Genomic DNA, 25,457 nt, shown 5'->3' on the forward strand with positions numbered 1-25,457 from the left:
TCATTAGAACTTCACTTTGGCTCATTGCTCTTATTTTTGGTTCTTTTGCAAGAACAGGAGATCTCTGATCTATCCAAACACCAGTCCCTATTGAAGAAAAAGTAGTATGTCTGCCAGCACCTTGTAGTAGAAAAACTTCAGATTCATTTAGGTAATTTAGTTCTTCTATGCCCAAATGCCTACATCTTGTAAGTGCTTAAGAGGGCATACTGCCAGGAGCTGAGTTTTTCTTTAGATCAGAAAATTGCTCTTATAGGTTTGTTATTATATATGTTATTAATATACAGGCCGTGTCCTAAAAAAAAATCTTGAAAAAACAAACCATGCCTCATAAATATAGTTGTTGACAAATTGGCTAAGTTTCAAGACAAATGGGTCACAATGTTTTATTTTGACCAATCATAATTTCGAATTATGTGTTGTGATATAATGCAAAACTGCAAAGCCATGTTTCAATTCTATTAGAGCAACCATGGACCCGAGTTGGTACACCTTGGATACTTGTACTTTCTTTTGATGCCATTCATGCACCAGAAATAGAGCCTATCAAGGAAAAAAAAAACCCAACATGAGAAAGCAGGCAAATAATGGCACCATGGTGTTTGTATTCATCACAGTACATCAATATTCCACCCATTAATTTTAGAAGTCTCTTATAATTTTGCCATATTATAACTATTCTGCTTTTCTCTGTAGGATCACACTTTTTGCTCTTTCCAATATCCTGTAAATAATCTGTTCCTAAGTGGTTATGACTCTGCAAAACGCTAACAACAGACATTTTGTCTGGAATTGCTGATCATTTATTTTACTACTTGTATCTGGCACTGCAATGGAAGAAAGAAAAATATTTTCTAGAGTATTATTTTCTCTATGATGATGACTCTTACATATTTACTAGACTTCAGTAAAATACCATGAGTTTTCAGAAACTAAACCGTGACAGGCACGCTTTTATTTTTTTCTGTATTTTCGCCTGCTGGAGCCAGTTACGTTCTTTCCACCAGAGAGCGCAAGTATCACCAGAGGTGATGGTGCTGGGATGGAGGGATTGCTGTACCCGTAAGCAGTATTGTGAGCTGCCTTCCCCAAGGACGGCTCTCTAGACATGATGGGTGATTACAGCTATACGAAGTTTCTTGCCTATGGGCTAATGTAGGCTCAGAGTTCACAATGTGCCCAAATAGTTAAGGCTTCCCATGTACAAGATAGAGCTGAAGAATCTCCTGACAAGCAAGTACTGGAGAGATTCCTGCCGCTCCTTCTGCATCTTGGGCTCCAGCCCAGGAGATGCTGACTTCCCAGGGATGTGTGCTTCTCCCACCTATGCCCCTCAGACACGTGCGTGAGGACACTAAGACCAACTGGCTTTGGGAATGTTGGGCATCATAAAGAAGGTATGACTTAGTAAGTAGTAAAAGAGATCTTCAAGTTTTAGACTAAGAGCAAAGGCATTTCAAGCAATGTTGTAGGAAATCAATAGCAAGACTGCGAAATAAAGGAAATAGCAAAGATGACAGCTTTTAGACAAAAGTGTATTGTAAAATGCCTTTGACCTAACAGGGAAGTTTCTCCAAATTCAGCAACTGCTGCGTAATTGAGCCGTATTTAAACACACTCACATGCATTTTTATATACATACATACATACATACATATAGAGAGAGGGGGTCACCTTCAATGTGATGCTTTTGAGTGTGGCTCTTCAGGTGGATGCGATGGTGCAGTCTTTTGTTTCTGGCTCCTCCTAGTGCCTGTACACAGTGTTAGAGGTACATAATAGATTATAGGATCATCTCCATAAAATGAAGGTTCTATGTGGCTCTCCTCCTCTTGAGCCTTGTAGTAATACTTGCTAAAAAACTACCCAATTTCAAATCTCATTTTTAATATCTGTGATTCTCCTCCAGACTTATTCAAGAGTGACAGTTTGGTATTTTTACAGGTTTTTTTCTCTCATGCTTTTAAAAAATGCATGTACATGCCTTCACGTGCCTCCATCAAATTTCTCCTGAAACAAGTAATCTGACTGCAAGCTAACAAAGCTAAGTTTCCTTCTTGTGGCATTTGGCTGCTCAGCTGATTGATGAGCGAAGAAGAGGCAGCAGCAAACAGCAGCTCTCTGTTAATCACAGCCCTGGGCTGCCGTGCAGAGAGGAAGTCTTTACCTTTCTCTCTATGGGTGGGAACAGCTGTGTCAGCTCTGACATTAACTGGACTCCACACAGTGTGCCCCACGGAGCAAGAGTTGTGCATGAAGCCAAGGACTAGCTAGCTGTGGAAGGAGTAAGTAGGATGGCAGTCAACAGAGCTGTATTTACCATATTATAGATTTTCCTCCTGGTTTTAGATCCCTCTCTTTTTAGGAACCACAGATGCAGGTGGCACGGTGGAAAAACTGTGAATGTATCTCCACAGGTATAGTTGCCACACCTGGTGAAGTTCTCAGGACGTGCAGTTTTCAAAGCCTGTTCCAACAGGACCCAAACTTCCCCCAATGCAAGATGTAGGGGAAATATTATTAAACAATCTTTTGGGAAGTTTTTCTTCCCTTAAGCTCTTTCATAGACTTTATAGCATAGAGTAATGAATGCAGTTTCTGTCAGCCAAAAGTGGTTAGAAGGTGTCAAACCCCAGGAATGCCTAGCTGTTCATTAGGGAAGAAAGGAAAAAGCAGGAACCAAAGAGCTGTATTCATCACAAATGACACCTTAAAACAAAGGCTGATTTTTTTTTCTTGTTTTTGTCAGGGACACAGTGTGGTCTCGTCTTATGTATCTTATGTTCTTCTGTTGTCATCCTACTTTCTCCCACCTCTTCTTCTGGGTTGTTGCCCCTTTTTTCCTTCAGACACCTGCCCATGGAACCTGCAAACTACAGCATGGTCTCTTCCCTCCAGCAGAAGCATCCCTGGATGCTAGTAATCCCAGCCTCATCACTGCCTCGTTTTGAACACCAGTGGACTTCATTGGAGAGATGCATGTTGCTGGATGAGAGCCTGTGCCCTCAAATAACAGCTTAAGCTAACGACTACAGCCAGGGCTCCATGACATCAAAGAGCTGTATCCATCCTAGATCCTGGACTGACAAGACATTAAGAAATCGTTAAGGGTTGTATCAAAACTGCAGAGGCAATTTAAAGCAAATTCTTTGTTAGCAGAAACTGGCTTTGCTTTCGATGAATTCTTTCAACACATTTAAAATAAAGGGGAAATAAAAAGTTGTGTATGTTGCTTGATTGCAGTCAACACCTTGAAAATTTTTATTGCCAGAGTATTTCAGGACTGGAAACAGAAATATCATCCATGTAGGTCTAATAGTAAAAATTACCCTGTTAGTGTCTGTGTATTAAAAGAAGTGATAACTGGAAACATCGTATGAACAGAAAAGTAAGTAAATGTCACTGGATTTGCTTGCAGGGCAACTATCTTAGAAGTGGATGGCTGGAATTAGACCAAAAAATAACCATGAAAACAGGTGCAATGCTCATAGCATTATCAGCAACTTTTTATCATTTTGGTTTGCTTCTTGACTTTTATGTCAAATATAGGTTGTATGTTCTCTAGGGCAGACATTTTCTGTGAAGCATTTAAATGGATGTTAGACTGCTCTGAAACAGTAAGAGGACTGTGTGTAGATCTTAACTGGGTGCAGAAAAGGCTGGAGGAGTTCCTTACACTGCAAGGAGAAAGAGGGAGCCAAATCTTTGGTGATTTATGAACAAGTCAGAAAGCTGCTCTCCACCCTCTCTTTGCCTTTTCCACAGCTCACTTAACTTCTGACGTGCAGGGATACTCCATGGAGGGGCAGGCCAGGAGCCCTTTGTCCCTGTTTTCAAAGAGATTTAAAGAGCATCAAAGGCCCAAATCCTCTTGAGCTTGGAGTGCCCTTTCAACCCTTGATTCTGACCATGTGGCAGACCTGGTACTTTAGCTCTGCCGTATGTTTCACCAGACCTATCGCCTCGCTTACGCTGACGAGGCAGTACACATGCACACAGTGACAAGCACTGGGGTAAGAAGCGCAGTTAACTGTTCAGCACGTGCTATGACTGCAAATCTCATCCTTCCCAACTAAGGCCATTCTTTGCTACCTAGTCAAGTGATTTTTATACAACTTGTTGGAGATTAACTCTTGAGAACTTGTCTCCTCTATTAAATGTGAGTGGAATTGGTCAATGAGTTCAACCAAACTGCACAAATTAAAAATGGAAAAGGACAGCAAATGTGGAGTCCAAGAAGTTGAGAAAACTGGCCTAAGAGTTTTCAAAAATAGGTCTCATCCACTTTGAAGAGTGGAGCCAAGCAAACACTGTTCCCAAAAGACAGAGAGATCATTTTCTGTATCATGGGAATCTACACACTACATTCCCACACAGGGGTTTTTGAAGAGGGAAAATACACACAGCAAAACTGCTTTCGATGAGAGCACTGCAAAATACCATAAACATTCCTGACTGTGTATTTTCAAACGTCTGGTTCGATCCAGTTTTAGATTAAAGATATACTCAGTTGATGTAACCTTTCTTCCAAAAAGTCCCATTTTAATCACTGATTGCATAGGAAGCAGAATTTGGGCTGTGTTCAAGTTTTTAAGAGATTGTCTAGAGCAGTTGGTTTTCTTGTATTTTCCAGTAAAAGGTTCAGTGGGGCACTTACTAAAACAAACAAAAAGCCATTATTTTAGTAATGTAAAAACTATCATTTACATCCAACAAATAGATCAAAAGATGCTCTTTTATAAACAAAATTCCCATCCCACAGACACAATGGTATGTACAATAACATCACACTTTGCCAAGAGATTCCAGTATAAGACACAGTAATTCAAAAGAAACAAAGTGTAAGTTTATTAGACGCCAACATTTCTTAGTTAAGATCTAAGTAAAGAAAACACACAGTAGAAAAAGTTGTACAAAGCAGCAATGGATTTACATTACATTAAAGTTACCCTAAGCTATTAAGTCTCAGTCCTAAAAAAAGTAAAAACCCATCCTGGCGTATTGAACTGATATAGAATGACTATAAGGTATACAGGATTATAAAAACAGCTTCTTTTGTCTTATCTCTATAATCCTTTAAAATGACAAGTGATTTTGTGTAACTAATTGGAAAATTCTATAGCAAATATATTGGATAATTCCTATTTTTAGAAACTGTAGGAAACTATTCCCCTGTACCCAAGCACAAAAAGTGTTCCCATTTTCCTGCTTTTTAAAAAGGGACACTGTCAAGAATAATCCTTAAAATGTGTACTTTATATGTATTTTGCATGTTACATTGCAAAATATAGTTTGTTCTGGTTTTAGGTACATAATTTAATTAAAGATGCTGCTGCAGTAGTGGGAAGCTTGTGTTTTTAAAAGGTAATGTGTATCACTGAGAAACTGGAGAAGGAAAAATGGATTGAGTCCTTTATTCTGGAATAGTGAGAGAAAAAGCAACATGAAAAATAAGCTCAACCCACAGAATTCAGATACATTTTTCAGACATCCTTGCAACAATTGAGGATGCCCTTAATAGGCTTAACATGCCCAAGCAGCTCAAGCGTTATGACTCAATTCATGTTTTTAAATTCTTTGATTTTATGAATATCAAGTATTCTTAATACAGATAAGTACATTTACTGTACACAACTTTTCTCTTGATAGTGTCCCTTCATGTACAACAGTTATAGTACAGTTTTTCACAAGTCATTTTAAATAAACAAGAATCAATGACATTAAAAAATACTATCAGGCTGTGTTCAACAACAACAAAAAAGATTGTAACACTGATTCATTAACAGCAACATTAAAAAAAAAACCAACAACAAAAACAAATCAAAACCCTAAGCTTGCTTTGATTTTTATCTAAATCTTCTGGTAGGAAAATGTAAACAATTTTATTGAACAGTATAGGCACATGCCAGATTACAGGCTCATGCCAGATACTTGCACCCTCACTGTTAGTGCCAAGAAGTTAGGCATAGTCTGTCCTTATCCCATGTGAGGAACTTCTAGTTTTATCACTGGAAGCTTGGAACAAAAACAGAGCACATGTAGCTTCAGACCAAACCCGCATGTCCTACTTGGGGGAAAACAAACAAACAACATCAGATAAAAAAACCTACTGGATGTCACTAGAAGGCCTGCTTAAATAGGAAATGCAGGAACAAGTCTCTTACAGCTGTGTTTTGGTTCAGGGATAAGGCTACATCTCTGTTCTGAAATACGCAAGGCAAACTCTAGTGTCACCCACTGCTTCAGCCGGTTATCTGCTCTATTAACTGCCACAGGGTGTTTCACCCTCCCTTACCAAAAAAAAAAAAAAAAAAAGTAGAGACAGCATTATTACTAGTTCATGTTCTTTGTTTTTTTGTAAAACTACAGAACTATACCCTACTTTTATATGCAGTTTTTATGTAAAGGAGAATACATTTTAACTTTTGGTTCTAGGACTTAAAAAAAAATCTGAACGTATTTTTCTGCCATTGCTCACTTTCAAGGTTGATCATGGTCCCAATTTAGCAACGAACTTAAGCACGTTTAAAAAAAATTAAGACTGATCTTAATGGAACTTAACCATAGGCTTAGATGCTTTGCCAACACAGTGCCTGAAAGGAAAAAAGTCCCCAAACAAAATACATTTCATGGCTCAACCCTGCTCCTCTTAAATGCAAAAGAAGTTTCCACTGTACTTCCAATGAGGCAGGATAGTTCTCTGAGATTTATCTGACAGATTATAAAAATAGAAAAAAAAAGAATTAAAGATTCTAATCTATATATTAAAACATCTGCACATTCCTGCCACAAATTTTAAGAAAAAAAGCAAAACACTTTTTATATTTAACAAGACCTCTAACTTTGTGTCACTTTAGTACACAGCTACAAAATTAAACAATATATGATGAAGACAGGCTTTTGTATCAATAAATTTGCCTTTTATTTTGGCTGTTGCCAAACTAGACACTCTTGAAAAGACCTTTATTTATAAACAAGCAACTAACATTTTTTCCATAATTTAACTTTTAAACATATATTAAAGTTATATAAGTGGAAGCATATTTATTCCATATCCTCCAAAATAAACACTTCTATCAAGGGCTTTTTAAGATACTGTATAAAAGCTAATAGAAAACCAGAACTGCTATATAAACATCTCATATTTAAACTTCAGAGATCCTGAATTCCTTTACTAAACAATAGGAACCAAATTAAAAAAAAAAAACCACAAAAAACACACAAAACACGCTCAAAGTTAAAAACAAAACTTAAAAAAAAAAAAAAAACAACCAAAAAAACCCAAAACCAAACCCCCAAACAAAACAACTAAAGAAAAGCTTAGAAGGAGGCTATTTAGACCAAAAATATTTTATGGATTTTTTTTATAATACATAGTATACTAGGAAAAAGGTCAAGGTTTCTTCAAAGATGTTGCACAAGCTTTTGATTTAAAGTGTGTGGAATTTATCATCATATCACATAGCAGAATCCCAGTTGGAAGTTAGATGACTATGACATAGCTGAACTAGTTGCCATCTTCCTTTAGAAAGCACGCTGATTTTTAAAAGGCTACATATAAACTTTCAGACTGTTGTGTAGAGGAATCATTGGCGAAAACTTAGGAACATTTTTACAAAAACATGTTCATATTTTATATGCGCAGGTTTGTTAAACATATTTAAAGGACACTTAGCAAAGCTTTATGTTTTTCTGATTTTGTTACACCAGGTTAAGTGCAATAACCATTTTATTTTGAAATTGTTTCTGGTAAGAAAGAAATTTAGTCTTATTAGGTGGAATAAAAAAGTGAGTAACTAGAAATGTCACTATTAAACTAGTACCTTGTTTTATTGCAATGGCACCGAAAGAGTTTAACTGATATCCTAACAAATTAGCGCAATCATATTCAGCTACAATTTGCCTGAAAGAGGACAAAAAAGAACAACACATTACTATTAGAAGTGTTTAGTAACAATTTTAGGTTTTAATAAAAAATTAAACAGAAGAGGCTTGAAACTAACATTGTGATTTTTTTTGGTAGATGATAAAAAGTCATGGGTCCATCCTGAGCCAATTCTTTTAAACTTAACTTACAGGAAAAATAATTAAAAAAAAAAATCTGTTGGAAAAAAAATGGTGGCACACTTGGGCTTTCACTGAGAAAAATCTACTTCTATGTGTGCCTAACTAAGGATGCCCATCCTCAGATTCTTAGGAGTTACACTTGTGCTTAATTTTGCTAAATCTTGGTGTCAGCTTGCAATTCTTCTTACTTTTGAGTTTGGGATGCTGAAAAAAAATTCAAGGTTACATACAGAATTAAAGCCTTGCTCCTGCTCCCCCTGAAACTGGTGACCAAACTCCTGTTGCTTTCAGCGAACACAGACTGGGCTCTGACTATGTAGTGTGGAATGCAATCCCCCTCTCCCAAGGTGGACGGGGTAAAGTTGGTCAGGATCATAAATACTGTTTGCATCATTTATATTCACTTTAATCCATCACCACTCCATTAAGTTTAAATTCTAGCAGAAGAATTTTTCAGTGTAAGTTTTCCACCTACTTCTGGGTAAATATTTCTTTTACTTGCAGAATAATTTTGGACCCGTACTATAGCTTCTGGTAAATATCTATGATCCTACTTACATTAAATGCTCCAGTTGTGATTTGAGGTAAAATAATGGAACTACACAGAATATCTGCAGCCCATTATTACCACGATTTTCAACAAATTAGAAAACTGCAACACAGTATCACATATGATAGAAAGCGGCAGAAAGAAATACTCTATGCATTGTATTCATAAAATACAGTGATTGTAGTGTGATGTTTTTTCCTCTGCTTTGAGCTGGATATGTATGCTTAATACAAATTTCAAATACATCTTCATTTATACAGGTGTCTATATAAATATTTACATTTTTAGTTTTTGTTAAAACATATATTTGTACTCATGGCCAAGCTTATTACTGTGTGTAGGAACACAATTCATCTTCCGTCCCTTAATGAGTTCTCTTTTTTTGATTTAATAGTTATACATTCCTTTGTAGTTAGAAATACAAACAGTTGTACAAATAGCGGAACAAAATTATGAAACTTGTCTGACATCCATTCAATCTTAGTTCATATTATAAACAGTACCATTTGCATTATGATGGCTGTTAATACAACGACTTTAGCTACCGAAGTATCTATAGTAAATTAGTCTTTGGGACATTATATAAAGCAAAGTACCCCCTCCCCCAATTTTCCTTAGAAACTTATAATTAAATGGCTGAAAGCAGGCTTGCTGCTACTTTTTATATAAAATCTTAGTAATAATATTGCTGACTTTAGAGTCTATTTTAATTTGCACAAGTTCCATATAGCAACAAAACAATCCTATGTTGCCTTAAAATACCAAACATTCGTATCCAATAACATCAGGATTACTCAAACTTGAGGTTTATTTGTTATTGCTAAAGGTTTCTAAGACCTAAGTCAATACAGCAAGACACTCCATCCACTTCCTCCCTAACTGCAAGTGCATGGCAACTATTTATATGGAGCTTGTGTGTTGGTTTCTTTTAAAAAAACAACTAATGAAGTTGGTTACAGTATTTCACTACTATAAACTCACAGTTAGAATCCAAATTGTTGTTGCTCTTTCATTTAATATATAACTTTTTATATAATACACACGCACACGCCAACATCACAGGATGAAGATCCATGCATACAATCCAGATGTGATCGTATTTCAGTGTTAAAGGAAATAAAAATTATTCTGTTACTATTAGATCCCAGACCACAGTATTATAAATTCCTCTGCTTTCTACCTAATAACCAAGTTAGTTTACCTTAATCTTCAAATCCAAGCAGCATCACAAATTCCACATTTTTCATCATCATTGTCATTGTTTTGATCCTCTTAAGATTTCTAGTTTATACGGCATACATCTGAGATCCTGAACACAGCCTCCACTGAACCAGCTTTTTAAGGTATCTGTTAAAGCTAATTGTGTGTCTGTTCATGGCTCCAAAGACTAAAAGCTGTCTTGAAAGTCCTGTGACAGAGTTTACACATGTATTGTCTTTTGAATGTGATAGCTGAGAGTGGTGGAGCATGATAGAAGAGTGTATCTGACTCCTGTGGTACAAATAATTTTTCAGTAGTAGTGGAGCTTTCAGACAAGCCTGTCGGACTATCAGGCTCCAAAGGCTGGATTTTGGGGAGGGGTGGGGGTGGAGGTAAGGGTGGTGGTGATGGGGAATTAGCTGGTGGACATATCTCAGGCTCCTTATTTGTGGACTCCTCTGCAGCCTGTGACATATGAGACTGGAAGTGACTCCACAGCCGGAAATTGGTTCGGAAGGCCTTGTTACACACGTGACAAATAAATGGCTTCACAGAGCATAAGAGCTCTTGGTGACGCTCCAGCTGTTTGCGTACAGTGAAAATCTTTCCACACTTTTCACAGGGCCACAAACCAGCATCTTTGTTGGAGACTACTTCCTTAGGTTCCCTGCTCGTTTCAGTGACCTCATCCTCTATATCATCTGCAGGCTCTTCTTTGATCTGAATTTTAAACTGCTTGGAAACACTTAAGTCTTCAGGTAGGCATGAGGAATCTTCAGAATCAAAATTTATTTGTTCTGACGAATCACTGAATACACCATCTTCCTTTGCAGCAACAAAATTGTTCATTTTATTGGATTCTGACTGAGGAGGCAATCTTGATGAACTAGTTATTTCTCCATTGTGATCCAGGATAGGTAAAGAAAAGTTCTCTGATGGAGCCATTGTGTTTTGATTGTGAACTTCAACTTGATGACGCCAAATACTAAAGGATGATTTAAAGCTACGCATACACTCAAGACAAGTAAGTTTCTTGTATTCACACTTGCTTTCGTGCTCATGCGTCAGCTCTGGAGAAGAAAATCTAAGGCTGCAGTAAGGACAGACAGTAGCATTTCTACAGAGTCGCTCATGATTTCCCTGTTCAATAAGTGAAGAGAGCTTAGCATTGCAGAGACGGCACTGATAAACCTCTTTGTTTTCTACTGGAGTTTCAATATGAATATGATCTTTCTGCTTAGGAGCCTTATTGCCTCCAACTGGTTTCTCCCCTGGGTGCATTTTTATGTGCTGTTTAAATTGCGAGAGGAAACGATAAGCCTTCCCACAGTAGGTACAAATATAGGCTCCTTTGGTTCTCGATCTTAAATTCCTTTTGATGACTTGTTGTGCTTGTGAAGCAGTCTGTCCCTGAAAACCTTGCTTGCCACGTCTTAGTTTAACAATTAGAGCTTTTTTAATTTCTCTCTCTCTCACTATATCGATCAGTTTTCTTTGGAATTTTTCATCCAAAACAGCATGCGAACTGGAAGCTGGTGAGGGATTCTTCACAATTCCATGTTGTGTCTGGCAGTGCGTCCACACTTTGAAATTTGTGTGGAATCTCTTGTGGCATATGTCACAAGCATAGGGCTTCTCTGGATTATGATACATGTTAACATGACGATGAAGACCTGCTGTTGATCTGAAAATTTTAAGGCAGTGCTTGCATTTAAATTTCTTATTTGGTCTTGCTTCTTCCATCTCGCTGTATTCATCTTTACTGACATCAGAATCAGGAAAATCAGTATCAAGGTGCGTAGGGCTTGAGCCTTCCTCGCAGTTATCTTCTGACCCAGGAGAACCCTGCTCATCTGCCTTCAGTTTCTTAAATGGTAGTCTTCTATCAGCTTGAAATCTCCTTTTTGCTGGAAGTCTACTTGGTTCCTTATGATCATCCTCAGTTTTAAAAGGAAAGTCTTTATTTGCCGATGCTGAAGCATCACCCACTGTAACTCTTATTATTTCAGCAGGATCTGAAAGTGGACTGCTAGGTTCAGTTTTTATTCGCACCTCTGTGAGAGGGGAAGCAACCTCCCTATCAGTTGACTGAGAGGCACTGAAAGACCTAAGGCGATGTGGGTGTATTACCTGTGGTTTTTCATCTATGACTACCTTCTCTGATGACTCTTTCAAGGATGACTTTTGAGATACAACATTAAATGTCTTCTGGGAATCATTAGTTCCCGGTGAGGAGGAGGATGATACCTGTGAAGGTTTTAGATCAACAGAAGGTGAGTAAATAGGAACCTGGCTGTCCATGGACAGTGACCTTCGAAGGAGACTTTTTACAAGTGGCCCACTTCTGTCAATACTTTGGTTTTCTGGACCAGATCCACTAGATGGGATTACTAGCCCTAACTTTGAGTAGTATAGCAAATTTCTGTCTTCACCTTGACTATTTCCCTTTCCTGCCTCTCGCAACAAAAATGTAGATTCTGATGCGCCACGCAGAGATAAGACTGGTGGACGCGGTCTTTTTAATGACATCTCTGCGGCCTTTCCTCTTAAAAGCTGACCACTGCTTCCTGGTTCATCGCTTGCAATTTCTTTCTCTGCTAAAGGCATCTGAGGCAGTACTGTGTTCCTTTTCACTAAACCACCTCTGCTCTGATCCTCCACAGTTCCAGAAGTTTCATGAACCTTGGTATAGCTCACAGGGCTTTCTTTCAGCCATCTCCTTTCAGTCAGTGATAAGTTGTGAAGGGTTTCAGTTGGTTTTGTTACTTGTGGCCTACTGCTAGTTTTGACAGCAACAGAGGGTGAAGGTTTAGAAGTATGGCTTAAATCATGTTGTGTTTGATTTACACTTTTCGCTTGTGCTTCAATTCTGTTCTGACAGACAATGACACTTCTCTTCTGAGAATTACTTTCATCTTCATCTTGATACAGTATTTTCTTAACAGGGCAAGCTGGAAAAGGAGCTTGAGGACTCTTAGAAACAATGTTTGTAAGAAAGGATATTCCAAGACTGTAGCCCAGTTCTTGCACAGCTGCAAGACTGCCTTTCTCAATGAACAAGGATGAAGAATAAATGTAGTTTAACACATTATCAAAAGCATCTGGCTCACAGAAGTCGAGTTGAAACACTGACTGAGACTCATTCTCCTTATTCGTGAACAGAGTCTGGAAGTACTCACTGCTGGCAGCCAGAACGTTTTTATGAGCTCGAAATTTCTGATCTCCTACTATAAGAACAACATCACACAGCTGTCCCTTTAGACGCTCCTCATTCAGTGCGCTTAGAAGTGAAATGGCATGCGCTGGATTTATGTAATGCAAGAGCCCCTCCATGATTCTGATGTTTCTGAAAAAGAACAACAACAAGAAGTTGTAGGTTGCCTTAGGTGAACTGTTGTTAGAGATAAAGTAAACACATCTAACCCCTCTGCACTTCGTAAACTGGCTAAACCACCATCAACAGTGCTGAAGAAAACAGCTTGTTTGGAGGAAAGGTATGGGAATTAAAACAACACTGTTGGCGCCAATAGATGCACGGGCACAAGAAGAACCAGCTTGTGCTCATTTTCAAACACACTGTTAATTGCTGGTCTTACACGAAGAATATTTATTACACCTAACTAACTCGGGGAGGGGGGGTGGGGAGAGGGGGGCAGTGCTCTCTTCCTGTAAAACACCTGTCCGTGTGAAGGAACAGTTCAATCATTTCACTCTTGATCATCTTGTTCTCAGCTTTAGCTTTATGAAGATCTATCTTGACAACTGCATTGATAAACTCTTGCATCAGATATCTAAAGCTTAGTTATGCCAAGTCACCTTTCTGAGGCTAAGCAACCCTGACAGTCTTCTGCTGACTAAACAAATTAATGGGGTTTTGTTGTCATTTTTAATAGGATGACGGAAAGGGCATTAATACTGGGAAGGAAGGAGGAAGCACGATTATTGTCTGTAATCTAGATTAATTCATCATGTTTGCTTATGTTTAGTAAGTGTTGTTAATATATACTTCTAGCTATCAAATATGTGTCACTTATAACTGCACTGACAGGATCTGGTTTCTTGGAAACGTCACAACTGTAATTGAAGTTTCCCTGCATTGCTTTGTTCTAGCTTAAAAGCAGAGAACTGAACTCCCCATTTTCTTCATTAGCATAAGAGCACTTTATGCCCACAGGCCATATACTTGAGGAATTTACCCATGAATGCATCCAAGAATACAATAAGGACAAATTAAACTGCAGTGCAGAAATCTCCATGCTTCAAAACACAGCCCACTCTGTACTGCAGGATGGCTCAATAACTCAATAGACTGCTCCTGATTAGATCTTAACAAAAGAAGAGCATCAGGTTTTAAGTTAGTTTAAACAAAGAACTTCTGTGGCATGAATTGAAATTTATGTATCTGTGCACATGCACACACAGGGAGAAATCAGCAATATCCAATTTGCTTTTTTTTCATGGACACTTTTACAATTCTGTTCAAGTTAACCTGTAAGAATTTTACACTACCTTCCTCCATCGTGGTAGTAAAACAGGTCAATGATGTGTCTGTTAAAAGCAATTATCTTCTTTTTACAGCTGATCTGAGAAACTACTCTTTAGTTTATATCATGGTTTAGGCCCAGCCAGTAACTAAGCACCACAAAGGTGCTTGCTCGCTGCTCCCTGCCCCCGGTGGGATGGGGAGGAGAATCAGTAGAAAACATTAAAAACTCGTGGGTTGAAGTAACGACAGTTTAATAGGACAACACAAGGACAGAAGAAATAATAATAACAATATACTAATAAAAGAATATACGAAATGAGTGATGCACAATGCAATTGCTCACCACCCAGAACCCAATGCCCAGCCCGTTACTGAGCTGTGATCCCTCCCCCCCAAGCTGGGTCCCCCAATTTATGTATTGAGCATGACGTCATATGGTATCGAATATCCCCTCAGCTAGTTCAAGTCAGCTATCCTGTCTGTGTCCCCTCGCAGCTTCTTGTGAAAATTAACTCTATCCCAGCCAAACCCAGGACAGTTTATAACTTCTACCTGATGTATGTTATTACAACAAAAAGGTTTCACTATTCATCAGCTTACAAGCAAAACTGAAAAGTTTATCAAAATAAAGAACACTATTAAGAAGCTGTAACCCCATGATTAATAAATGAGGGTGGTAAATCTTACAACTAATGGATATAAATAAGTGATCAAAGTCTAAATTGGTATGATTGAGAAATGACTTAAAGGGTGCTGCATAAAGTGTCTGAAGGCATTGATCATATCATAGGACTCAGCTACCACTTCTGCATCTGAAAATACTGAATGAGTTAATAGGGTCACGACAACAGCAAAAGCAGAATTCTGTTTCCTCACCAGATCTGTCTTTACTGAGTGTTTCAGTGTCTTGCAGTGTTCATATACACTAATTTATCCATAACTCACCTCAGATAGTTATAATGCATCATCCCCCCACATCTCCATCTAAAAAGAGCAGAGCAGTCAAGCTACTATGAATTTGAGAAACCAACCTGTTTTGGTTTGGTTTCTATGTTTTGCTCAAAAGTACTGTCTGGGTGTGTGTGCACTACCAATCTCCTTTGTGAATGTCACTGCAGTTTAAAGTGGTGGAGTATGACTGGTTCTAATCCAGTCTCGTGGTCTGAGCACTCATTAACACTTGGAGTGTTATTAGAACAAGTGTTCCAGGAATGCATCTTTTCCTTTAGCTTCATCTGAAACAAATTGAGTTTGCAAACTCAAGTGATTCATCTGGGATGCAAGTTGCAGCATGGTATATGGAGGTAACAGATCAACAGTGGTCTTAGGAAGGAAACTTGAACTAAACCAGTATTGTAGAGACACCCAATAGATGTTGCTGCAGAACCCATACTTAAAGGACACAGTGGGAAAGGAGTATGTTAGTTAAATGTTTTGAAATATTTTCAAATCTTTCATTTTAATCTGCTTTACCCAGGCCTTGTGTTTTGTGTAAGACATTGCAGAATAAACACCATGTAATTACTATGTGTTCCTTTGTCCACTGTAGCACAGTAATTCTATTAGTAGAGATGGGTGTAAAAATCCAGACACCTGAAGCAGAATCCAATAGTCATCCATCCTTCTTTCCATTCTCCTTTTTTATTCATAGAACACCTTCAATTTATTACATTAAACAAGACAGAGATAAGCATCCCACTACAATCTTCCCTTTCAGTCTCAAAGCACAGTCTCTTCTGTGCAGTGAAGGAGGCAGAGTTCTTTGGTGCAATGTAACTCTGTCACTTTAACAGTAACCAAGGCTGCAATGTACACAAATGGCAAGGGACCAAATTAATCCTGCAAAGGCAGCTTTAATCCTGGTATTTCCTAATTCAAGTGCTTGACTTTCAGCTTAACAGCCTTTAAACACAACAGTCAGAAATAAAACAAGCTATGATACTTTAAGAAAGAAACCAGAACTGGTTTGCAGAATCATTTGAAGACATTTACACAGATCATCTGAAAGCCTGAAATACTTAGATGTAAAAAATCCCCAAAGATTACTGAAGTAAATGTACAGTGTATTAAAATTTCACTACATAAACACTTTTCCAAGACATTCCTGCTCTCTTCTGTTCATCTTATCTGCACACTGCAGTTCACTCCTCCTTCAGCTGTGCCAGTACAAATATTTGCAGGCCTGTATTACACAGCAGATCAGACAATAAATAAAAACCAATTATTTCTTTTCAAATGCTGGTCAATTTTTATATTAAACCACAATCTCAAAAACAATTGCATTGGCATAACTGAAGAGGCAGCAAAGCAGCTATAGGACTATGCAACAGCTTGTGATCAAAGCCAATGCTTGGCTGACTGCGCTCAGCCCTGACACAAAAGGTGTGCCTAGCTATTGTGTAGATAACAGAATTATGGCAGTCTCTTGTAATACTAGATTTGATTCCAGGTATACTTCCTCAGCTGAAGATTATTTTGCCATTGACTACCTAAGCTCTTTCCTGCAGATCATCTGCTTCTATTCCCTCCAACCATTTCTCCAGCCATCTTCACTACTGACTGGAAACAAAGCTCTTTCGTCTTTTCTTCCATGATGTTCAGGCGACATCAAGGCAACAGTAGGAGCATATGAGAAAATCTCCCATTGTCCGTGTTCAGGTGCCACATGCTATAGCACCTGCTGGTCCTCAGGAGGAACAGTGACAGCAAGACTCCAGACCCAGGAAGGGCAAGTGCAGCAGAAGCACCTGCAGCCTTCCTTCAGGAGGCAAAGAAGAGATTTTAGTGTCAAACTTCAAGCCCTCTACTGATCTCAGCAAACTAGACTTCAGAAACCTAAGTACCATATTAGGTACAAGATTTATTTTATTTTATTTTTTGAACAAGGATAGAAAAAGACACCTCTACTATTTCAAAATTACTTTCTATAAAAATGAAATCTCTACCTGGGAAAGCTCTTCACAAGGAAATGGTGAAAAAGTTTAATCTTTGGCCCAGCCGTTTATTGATCTTCAACAGCTACCTGCCTTTGAAGTGGTAGTTCCCCTTCCTTTCCTCTGTCCCTTACTCTCACATCTCCTCCTCCCAGCCCTGTGGTACCCTCCTCTTCCTTTCACTGGCTCTGCTGCTCATTTCATCCCCCAGTAAGTTGATTCAGCTCCCTCATATGAAGCAGAAAACAAAAAAAATCAATCCATCTTTTTATATGTTTGCTATTTTTATAGTTAGGAGCTTAACCAGCTCACTGAGAGGTCAGATGAGCATCAGAGTTGCAGCAAGAGAAGCCAAGAAACTACCCATTCTTTGTCAGCAAGTTGTTCCATCAGCTTTGCCCACCTGAAACTTCACCTTCAGAAACAACATAATCACCGATGCTGAAACTTTACAAATGGAATCAGGCAGATATTTGTGTGAACAATTTCAGCATAACTTGCAAATACACAAGCAACTAAAGTAAGATGTTGATGTTGCCTGCTGACTTCCCTTACGACGACATAGCTGTCAGCTAAAAGCTATACTAATAGCATGTGGAGGGTGGCGGTGGGAAAGACGATGTTCTGAAACACTTAATGAGAAGCAATGCTGCAGCAAGGCGGCGCCAGGGCTGTGAGAAACTGCAGTTGGAAGCAGAGAATACAAGGAAGGAGGAGGAAACACAGAGAGAGACAACAAGGGAGACGGAACAGGGGGTTTCAACAGGGAAAATATACATAAGAAGTGTGGTGGGGGCAAACCCACTAAAAAACCCAAAGAAACATGGATTATAAGACTCAGCCAAGAAATGCAAGTGACTTCCCAGGGTATTCCCAGGTAAATGCAGGAATGTTGCACTCAGTTGCGAGCGCTTTGCAGAGGATTTGATGGCTCTGATAATTCATGTGCTGTTTCAGACACAAGGGGGGAAAAAGTCCCATTACCCATCAGAAGTCCAGGTGCAAAAGAAACCTACACTGCTTAAACTTTTACTCAAGGATCCTATGCTGGATTTTATTATTTGAATTTGACAACAGTTTATCGAATCCCTCTTCTCCCATCAATAGCCTTTGCAATATAGATACTCTCCTACAGTCCATATATATTTACACCCCCCGCCCCCCCCCCCCCAAGCTGTATGTAAAAGCTCCAAACCTGCAGAGCAAGACTGTTTGCACTTCTATAATCTTTTTCTAACTAAGTATTTGAGTGATCTCTTGCTGCAAGTTCGGGGATTCTGTCTTCCTCAATTTAACGAAATGAGATTTCAACTGCTACTGCTGTTCTCCACTGCAGACAATACTCCGAACTTTCTCCAAGAAGACAAAGGTTTTTCATTGCCAATAGGTCAGCAGCAAGGAGAGACTCACTAGTGTGAAGACAGGCATAAAATCAGATAAAGAATATATTTACTAGTGTGTGAAACTGATGTATTAATTTCCAACTATTTATCTTCCACACACTCAGAAGCAGAAATACAGGGAGGAAAAGAAAAAATTCCATAATATTGTGCAGTCTCTGTATTTTGCCCTCCACTAGAGAAAAATAATTAAGTTATCCTGATACAGACTAGAAGTTCTCTTAGAAATTAGAGGCTACTTCCCACATTCAGGTCATACCCATAGTTTCACCAATTGACACTCAAAATAGCTCCTCCCGACTTGCAGCAACTACAAAATGTCAGAGTAACACCACAAAGCTCCACTTGTCAATCTCATTCTTGTTTACAAACAAGGAGCAGCTAAGGGTGCAATTTCATCTTACTCTCAGTCCAATCTAACTAGGGATTGCTCCTGCAAGGAGCAGTCCATGTCTCCTCCCCCACCAAGGAAGGACTATTGCTGTCAGATCAGTAAACTGATCCAGCCGACCATGGGATTGCACAACTCCTGGATCTAAGGGAGAAAGGGCAGGAATGGGTGCTGGCTGTGAGCTTTTCTGATCGAGAGTTCATGAAGATTAAAACACACCAAGCTCAGTTTAACAAAATATTTGTCCTGGCCTCAATGTCTCGACTGAAAGGTGTGTAACTCATCATCCAAATTCCTGTAAACTAAATCAAGAGACTAGAAATTTTAAAAATACCTTTCCCTAAGGAGTTCTTCAGTTTTCAGTCTCCTGAGTTTTGTAACGTTGCCATTACACTCTCTGATGGGACAAGACCGAAAGGCTTGATGGCCATACAACTTAAACAGCTACAAAAACCTCATCCCCGGAAATATTTTGTATGATTTTTTTGGTAAGAGATGCACAAAATCAAGAATTTGAAGAAGGGGAGACACACACCAAATGTGTACACTTGTACTCTTTCTACAGGTTGACTTTATTATTTTATTGGTAATGCTGAAATATACTTACCAAATAGAATAATATTCAGTCATCTGCTTTAATAGATGAGCCACTCTTTCTTTAACTGGCCCAATTCACAATAAAATCTTGTCTACATACTGCTTTTCATTTTGCTGGTATAGTGAAAATGACAAACCCCAAATGTGAGCATATTTCTATTAATATAAAGGTGCTTTTTACAGGCATAATATATTTCAGATGGGAAGACAAGCCAATTATACCCATATAAGGTACTTTTCTATGAACAGGATTGTGTTTACACTGAGGTTTCTGTAAGAAAACAAGAGATGGGAGAAAAAGTCATGCACTTAATCTGAAACATGCAGAACTAAAATAAAAGCTGAGCCTAAAAAATTGCCAAGTGAGACACTTATGATTCAGGGAACACAGGTATCCTCCACCCACTGAAGTATCCAAAGAAATGCCATTCAGCCATTGTTAACCATGGCCAAGATACTGGGAAGACAATACAGGATACTGTAAAAGGGCAAAGACAACAGCAATTTTACATGAGTTTTATGCAGGAGATTTACAAGGTCATGAAGAGCATGTGGAAGATTTCCAGCTTACTCAAAGTCCATGTGTATTTGGAGGTAGGTGACGTCTCTCATACTTCTAAAAAAGAACAAAACCACTATGTATTTTTTCTTTATTCCTCAGAAGTATTTATGAGAAAGGAGCTGGTCCTATTCTTACTGAACTTCCAGGGAATTTGGCCATTGACCTCAATAGCTGAAGGACTGTACTCAAGAGTTATGTTCCTGGCACAAAATAAACTAATTCCTTTTGGTTGTGACAGGTAGATTAAGTTGTGGCAAACAGTGATTAGAAATCACTGTGATTCTGCTGCTTTTCCTTCCATGTTTCTTAATTCACTTTAAAAGGATTTTTGTTACGTGTATTTACCGTACCAAGTACACTGTTTTTGAAAAATTATCTGAAGATACTCATGAATGTATTCAGACCAGAATGCCAAATAATTCACCCCAAAGCAGCTCTCATGTTTTTTTGCTGATGGGCACCCACCCTCCTGGGACTACTGGTACACTCCCAGTTCCAGTGTATTGTGGTGTCAGGCCCAGTGCTGGCCTAGGCACACGCCACACAGTGCTGGTAGGAAGTCAGGGAGTCAGAGGGATGGGGAGCGAGGGGGTAGTAGGGACACTCACTGTCCCTCGTGTAAGAACTGTCCCTGCTCTAACCACAACTTATCAAAGAGATTACTGAGAATGAATTGCAACCTAAAGATTACTCACACTGTTAAGCGCTGATGTAGGATAAACCACAGATAAGGAAATAAATGCTCCAAGACAAAAAAAGGGGAAAATACTTCTTCCGAACAATGCAATTTAATTTATACAAACTACTATGAAAGGACAAGTTTCACAACATTTTTTTTTTTTTTAATTATTTGGCCAAAGGATTTTTCATGCCTTTTCATCACAGATTGTATGGAAAGATTTTGCACAACAAAGATGTGGTGTTTCACTAAATCTCAGAGGGAAAACTCACTCAACAATCAGCACTAGGTGACTTTAAAACTTTCTTATTCTTGATGGGCTGCAAGACTGCTGAACTGATGGTGGTAGGGGTGGTGGTAAAATGAGTTTAGGAAGGTAGAAAAGTTGTTCAGCGCTTTTTCTTCTTCATAAAATATGCCTGACTATTCTAGAACAACATAATACATGAAGTAGCCAATAAGCAAAGACAACAGATGATTTTTTTTTTTATTGCACTGCTGAATGAAAGAAAATATAAGAGAACTGCTGTCTTAAATACTATCATTAAGGAAAAAAATTGGAAAAAAGATTACAGTACATAGACTAATATTAAAATCTACACAATAAATATTTGGGGAAAGCAACTCCCTCTGCACAGAATATCTATTTTTAAAGCAGGGCATATTGCAGTCTTTCCACTTGCAACAAATGATTTTGCTGCCTCTAAAGATTTTTTTCGTCCCTTCTGAGGATCTCAGATCATTAATGCAGCAGAGTTCATTATGAAACAGCTCACTTGCTCAAAGGTTGAGAGTTTCTTTTAATGACAGCTGGAAATATCTGCAACTGTAGTGTGTGACTCACAGTGTAGCACCTCCCAGTGCAGTACAAACCATACGGTGGTTACAGCCCAGCTTCCTCTCCCCAGCTCCTCCTTCCTCTACCCTGTAAGTCTACGATTGTTTATAGACCGTAGTTATCAGTTTTGCAGATAAAACAGCTTTCAAAACCTTGAAAATTATAATGGGAAATTACTTGATGTTTTTTACAGGAACTGCTTCACAACTACTGAAGTTCAAAAGAAACAACTTCAATACAGTATGAAAGCTCGTGGCTTTCTGTAAAGTTGTCCTTTTAAACCCAAATGTTGGCATGCTTCCAAGTAATTTTAAGGAAAGCATAGTCAGCCATTACTACGAAGGTGATCAGAGCACCAACTATTTAATTCTCTGTGTATCAGTATTCTCTCACATCAACACACAAAAAACATGAGCTCACAAACCCCAATCTCTTAGTGATATCAAGCTTCTAGTGATCTGGAGGGTTGTCAGTCTGAGAGGTGTGTTGAATTTGAGTCAGCTGACAGAGTATCACCCTGCCACTTGGAACCTACACAGTAGGAAAAGGAAGCACGAACGTTCACATTTATCATACTTGTGTACTATTAAATGTACAGCACAAAGAGGACTTCAGGAACTTCTTACAAGCTATTGCCTCTTTTTATATCAAATAAGAGTGCTAATACATACTAAAGGATAAGTTACCTTAAGCGTTAAAAAAAGCACCCAACTCATTATGACTTTAATCATGTTTTGGATCGCAGGGCAATGTTGAAATTAGTGGAAGAGCAAGAGCTCCACTGAGAGCAAGAGGCATGGTCACTCACTCTCAGTTCCGATCCCCAGGGGTTACCTTGGCTCCAGCAGGCTCAGGGGCGCTCACAGCCTGAGAAACCCCTGATAAATCCTGGTGTGGCACACGCTGTTGTAGCAGAAAACTGCAGAGGCTGTAATTTGTGACATCTCCCTGCAAGTCCCTACTGAGAACATGTGAATGACAGTTCTTTAAACGTTCACAATCCAGTCAGGTTGGGTGGATTTTCTACAGGTAGAGTAAACCAAATGTTCTTATGAGATTACAACTGTATAGCACGTGGGTAATAAAATTTCCGAAAGGAATGTCAGATCCCCTTCCACCCATGAGATGGCCTCATAATTTGTTATTTTGCAAACAAGGTTTATAAAAACAGTTGCTAAAGTTTGCTCAAAACTTCCCCTCAAGAACATCAGCGTCACCCTGGTGGAAAATTTTAGTCAAAGCAGTTTGTTTGTCGGTTTGAGCAAAGTCAGAACAGAACACTATAATTGGCACTGTTCAGGCAATACAAGCATAAAGTAGTACTAGACTTACCCTGTAATACATATTAACTACTCCTGATTTAATAGTGAAAGCCTTGTTACACAAAAATACATTTAAAAAAATCTGTTTTGATATTAACATTTATCTAAGGAGAAAAATACTAACTATAACTTAGCTACAAGATCTTCATTGTATTCACAAAAAGTTGTGTGATTATGTAATTCATCGCAATCTCTTCTTACGCTTACAGCCTGCCTGCCTACCTACCTCTTACTTCCACTGCGAGTCCAACAACAAAAAAAACTGAAGAGCTTTTAAAACAAGTGCCATTTAATTATTAAGAGCTTACTCTGTACACAATGAAATTCCACAGTATTTCCTGTCTCGTAATAACTCCCTTAGATTCGCTTTTCCTGCCGTTCCATACTTTGCGTGAGCCGCATCCAGTCTGGACACATATGACAGTTTGGACTTCAAAGAGCATTAAGGTAAAATTCTCTCCGACAGCCGAGATCAGGTAAGACACCTTACACAGGTTTCTGCAAATGCACAGCACAGGCTGGCACAGGATTTTTCCACTAGACTACGATGTGCTTTTTGTTTCTCATGAATAATACAGCCACAGAGCGCCTGGACTAGTAAAGCTACACTTTAATACCTGCACGTACTTATAGTCGCAGGAACCTTGCTGGACTGCTTTCCGCCCTGAAATTTGCAGGCTAGCGCGGCTCTCCCGCCGAGACACACCGGGGAGGACGCATGGCACTGAGGCGCAGCCCTCCCGCATCCTCTGTCGTGTTTTACCGTTCAGATCAGAGCCGGGATCTACCGGCGGAGAGCCGTGACCCGCCGCCCCGCAGGTGAGGAGCCGGGAGGGAGGGGGTGAAGCGCCGGTACCACCAGGGCGCCCCGTCCCCCCCGCTCCTCCCGCGGCCGTTCCGGAGGGGCGGGGCGGGGTAACCGCCTCCTGAGGCGGCGGCGGCGGCGGCGCCGCCCTCCCGCCGGGCAGGTGGGTGGGAGCACGAGCACGCGGGCGGGGGGTCCCGCGCTCCTTCCCGACACCCCACCCAGCCCCCCGCGCCGCTCCCCTCTGCTGTTCACGCGGCGCCGCTCCTGCCCCGCCCGCCCGGCAACGGCGCCGCTCCGCATGCGCCGTGAGGCAGAACGACGACAAGCCCTGCCCGCCCGCCCGCCCCCTCCCCGGCCCGGCCGCCGCGCAGGCGCAATTCCGCGGAGTTCCGGCCGCGAGGAGGGAAGGGGGGGGGGGGTGCGGCGGAGGGAGGGCGCTGAAGCGGCGTGCGGGCGCGGAGCATGCGCAGAAGGCAGGCCGGCAGGTCTATGTGGCGGGCGTGTGCCGGCGCAGCGAGCACCAGCCGTTTCCTCCAAGCAAAGGGAGCATGCGCGGAGGCGAGGGAGACGAGTTTCGTAACCGGCGCAGGCGCAGTGCGCTGCTCGGGGACCGCAGCCCCGCTCGGTGGGGGGAAAAAAAAAAAAAAAACCACCTCAGAGTTACGTCAGGAAAAGACGCCTTTGTACACGGGGAGACCCATACGGCGCGGGCAGCCCCCGAAACGGGCGCGAGACGCGGCCGTTACTCACCCTCTCCGCCGCCGGCCGCGCCCCCCCCTGCTGCCCCCCTCGGCGCCTCCTTTCACGGTTCGCCCGCGCGCGCTGCTGCCACCGCCGTGATTCCATCCATCTTGAATTTGACGTCATCCCACACCAGGGATGAGGTCATCGAAGGGAACGCTCGTCACGTGCGCAGCGCTCCGATTGGCCGGCGGGGGAGCGGGGGGCGAGGCGCTGGCGCGGCGGGGAGGGTAGCGGTTGGAGACGGTTACGGGGGATCCCCCACCCGCCGCCCCTCCCCCACAGGTAGCGCGGCGGGCGGGAGCCCTCACGCGAGCGCGAGCGCGAGGGGGGCCTTCCCGCGCCCGGCGCCGCGTGGCGGGGACGGCGCCAAACGCCGGAGTCGTTCCCCCCCCCCGCCCCCGGCCCGCTAACGGCTGGGCGCGCGCGAGGAGGGAAACTGAGGCAGCCGCGGGGGGCGCCGAGGCTCCCGGGAGGGGGGAGGGGGCACGGACGCGGAGAGGCAGGTCCCCGTCGGCCCCTGCCGCCGTTGTGGGGCCGGTGTCACCGGTGGGGTTTGGTGGGGTGCCGCTGTGGTTAACCCGCACCCCTTCCCTAGCCTGGGCACCGCGTACTGCGGACGGGGGTCTGGGGAGTGGAGGGGAGAGGGGGGACGACCCTCTGCGGGCAGCGTTAATTTGCGGTTCACCTAATATAACAGTCTGTTTCGTTGTGGGTTTTTTTTTTTTAAATTATTTTATTTTAACCCACGGTTTTCTGAAATGTAGGGGGGAAGGTGCGGCGCGGTTTGCGAAGGAGCTCGGTGTCTAGCGGCACGCACGTGGCGGCCTCGCGAGCGAGTCCACCGTGGCCCGGTATTAACAGGGAGGCGCATGGCAGGGCC

The 25,457-nt window shown here is 40.9% G+C and overlaps 2 protein-coding genes across 3 annotated transcripts in view; one reads left to right on the forward strand and one right to left on the reverse strand.

Annotated features, from left to right (window-relative positions):
• Window positions 1–4,421: 4,421 nt before the first annotated feature.
• ZBTB21 (zinc finger and BTB domain containing 21) lies at window positions 4,422–24,673 on the reverse strand. Of its 2 annotated transcripts, XR_007510315.1 has the most exons (3): window positions 24,584–24,673; window positions 7,824–13,163; window positions 4,423–6,711 (listed from the first exon to the last, which is right to left on the reverse strand). XR_007510315.1 is itself a non-coding variant. In XM_049835207.1 (2 exons), exon 2 carries the CDS (start codon window positions 13,148–13,150, stop codon window positions 9,974–9,976), a length of 3,177 nt encoding a protein of 1,058 aa, XP_049691164.1. In that variant the 5' UTR covers window positions 13,151–13,163; window positions 24,584–24,673; the 3' UTR covers window positions 4,422–9,973. The 2 variants fall into 2 exon arrangements, 1 of the variants encoding a protein (XP_049691164.1); XM_049835207.1 differs by having other exon boundaries at window positions 4,422–13,163.
• The window catches only part of UMODL1 (uromodulin like 1), a 76,863-nt gene continuing 75,740 nt past the window's right edge, over window positions 24,335–25,457 (forward strand). Inside the window, exon 1 of the mRNA XM_049835203.1 lies at window positions 24,335–24,859. Within this exon, the coding sequence (XP_049691160.1) occupies window positions 24,382–24,859 (478 nt within the window). The 5' untranslated portion in view covers window positions 24,335–24,381. The remainder of the gene's footprint in view (window positions 24,860–25,457) is intronic.

This window comes from Accipiter gentilis, chromosome 32, assembly GCF_929443795.1.
Source record: "Accipiter gentilis chromosome 32, bAccGen1.1, whole genome shotgun sequence".
Lineage (NCBI taxonomy): Eukaryota > Metazoa > Chordata > Aves > Accipitriformes > Accipitridae > Astur > Astur gentilis.

Coding starts and splice junctions, on each gene's coding strand:
- ZBTB21 (XM_049835207.1), bottom strand. CDS start 13,150: ATGGAGGGGCTCTTGCATTACATAAATCCAGCGCATGCCATTTCACTT.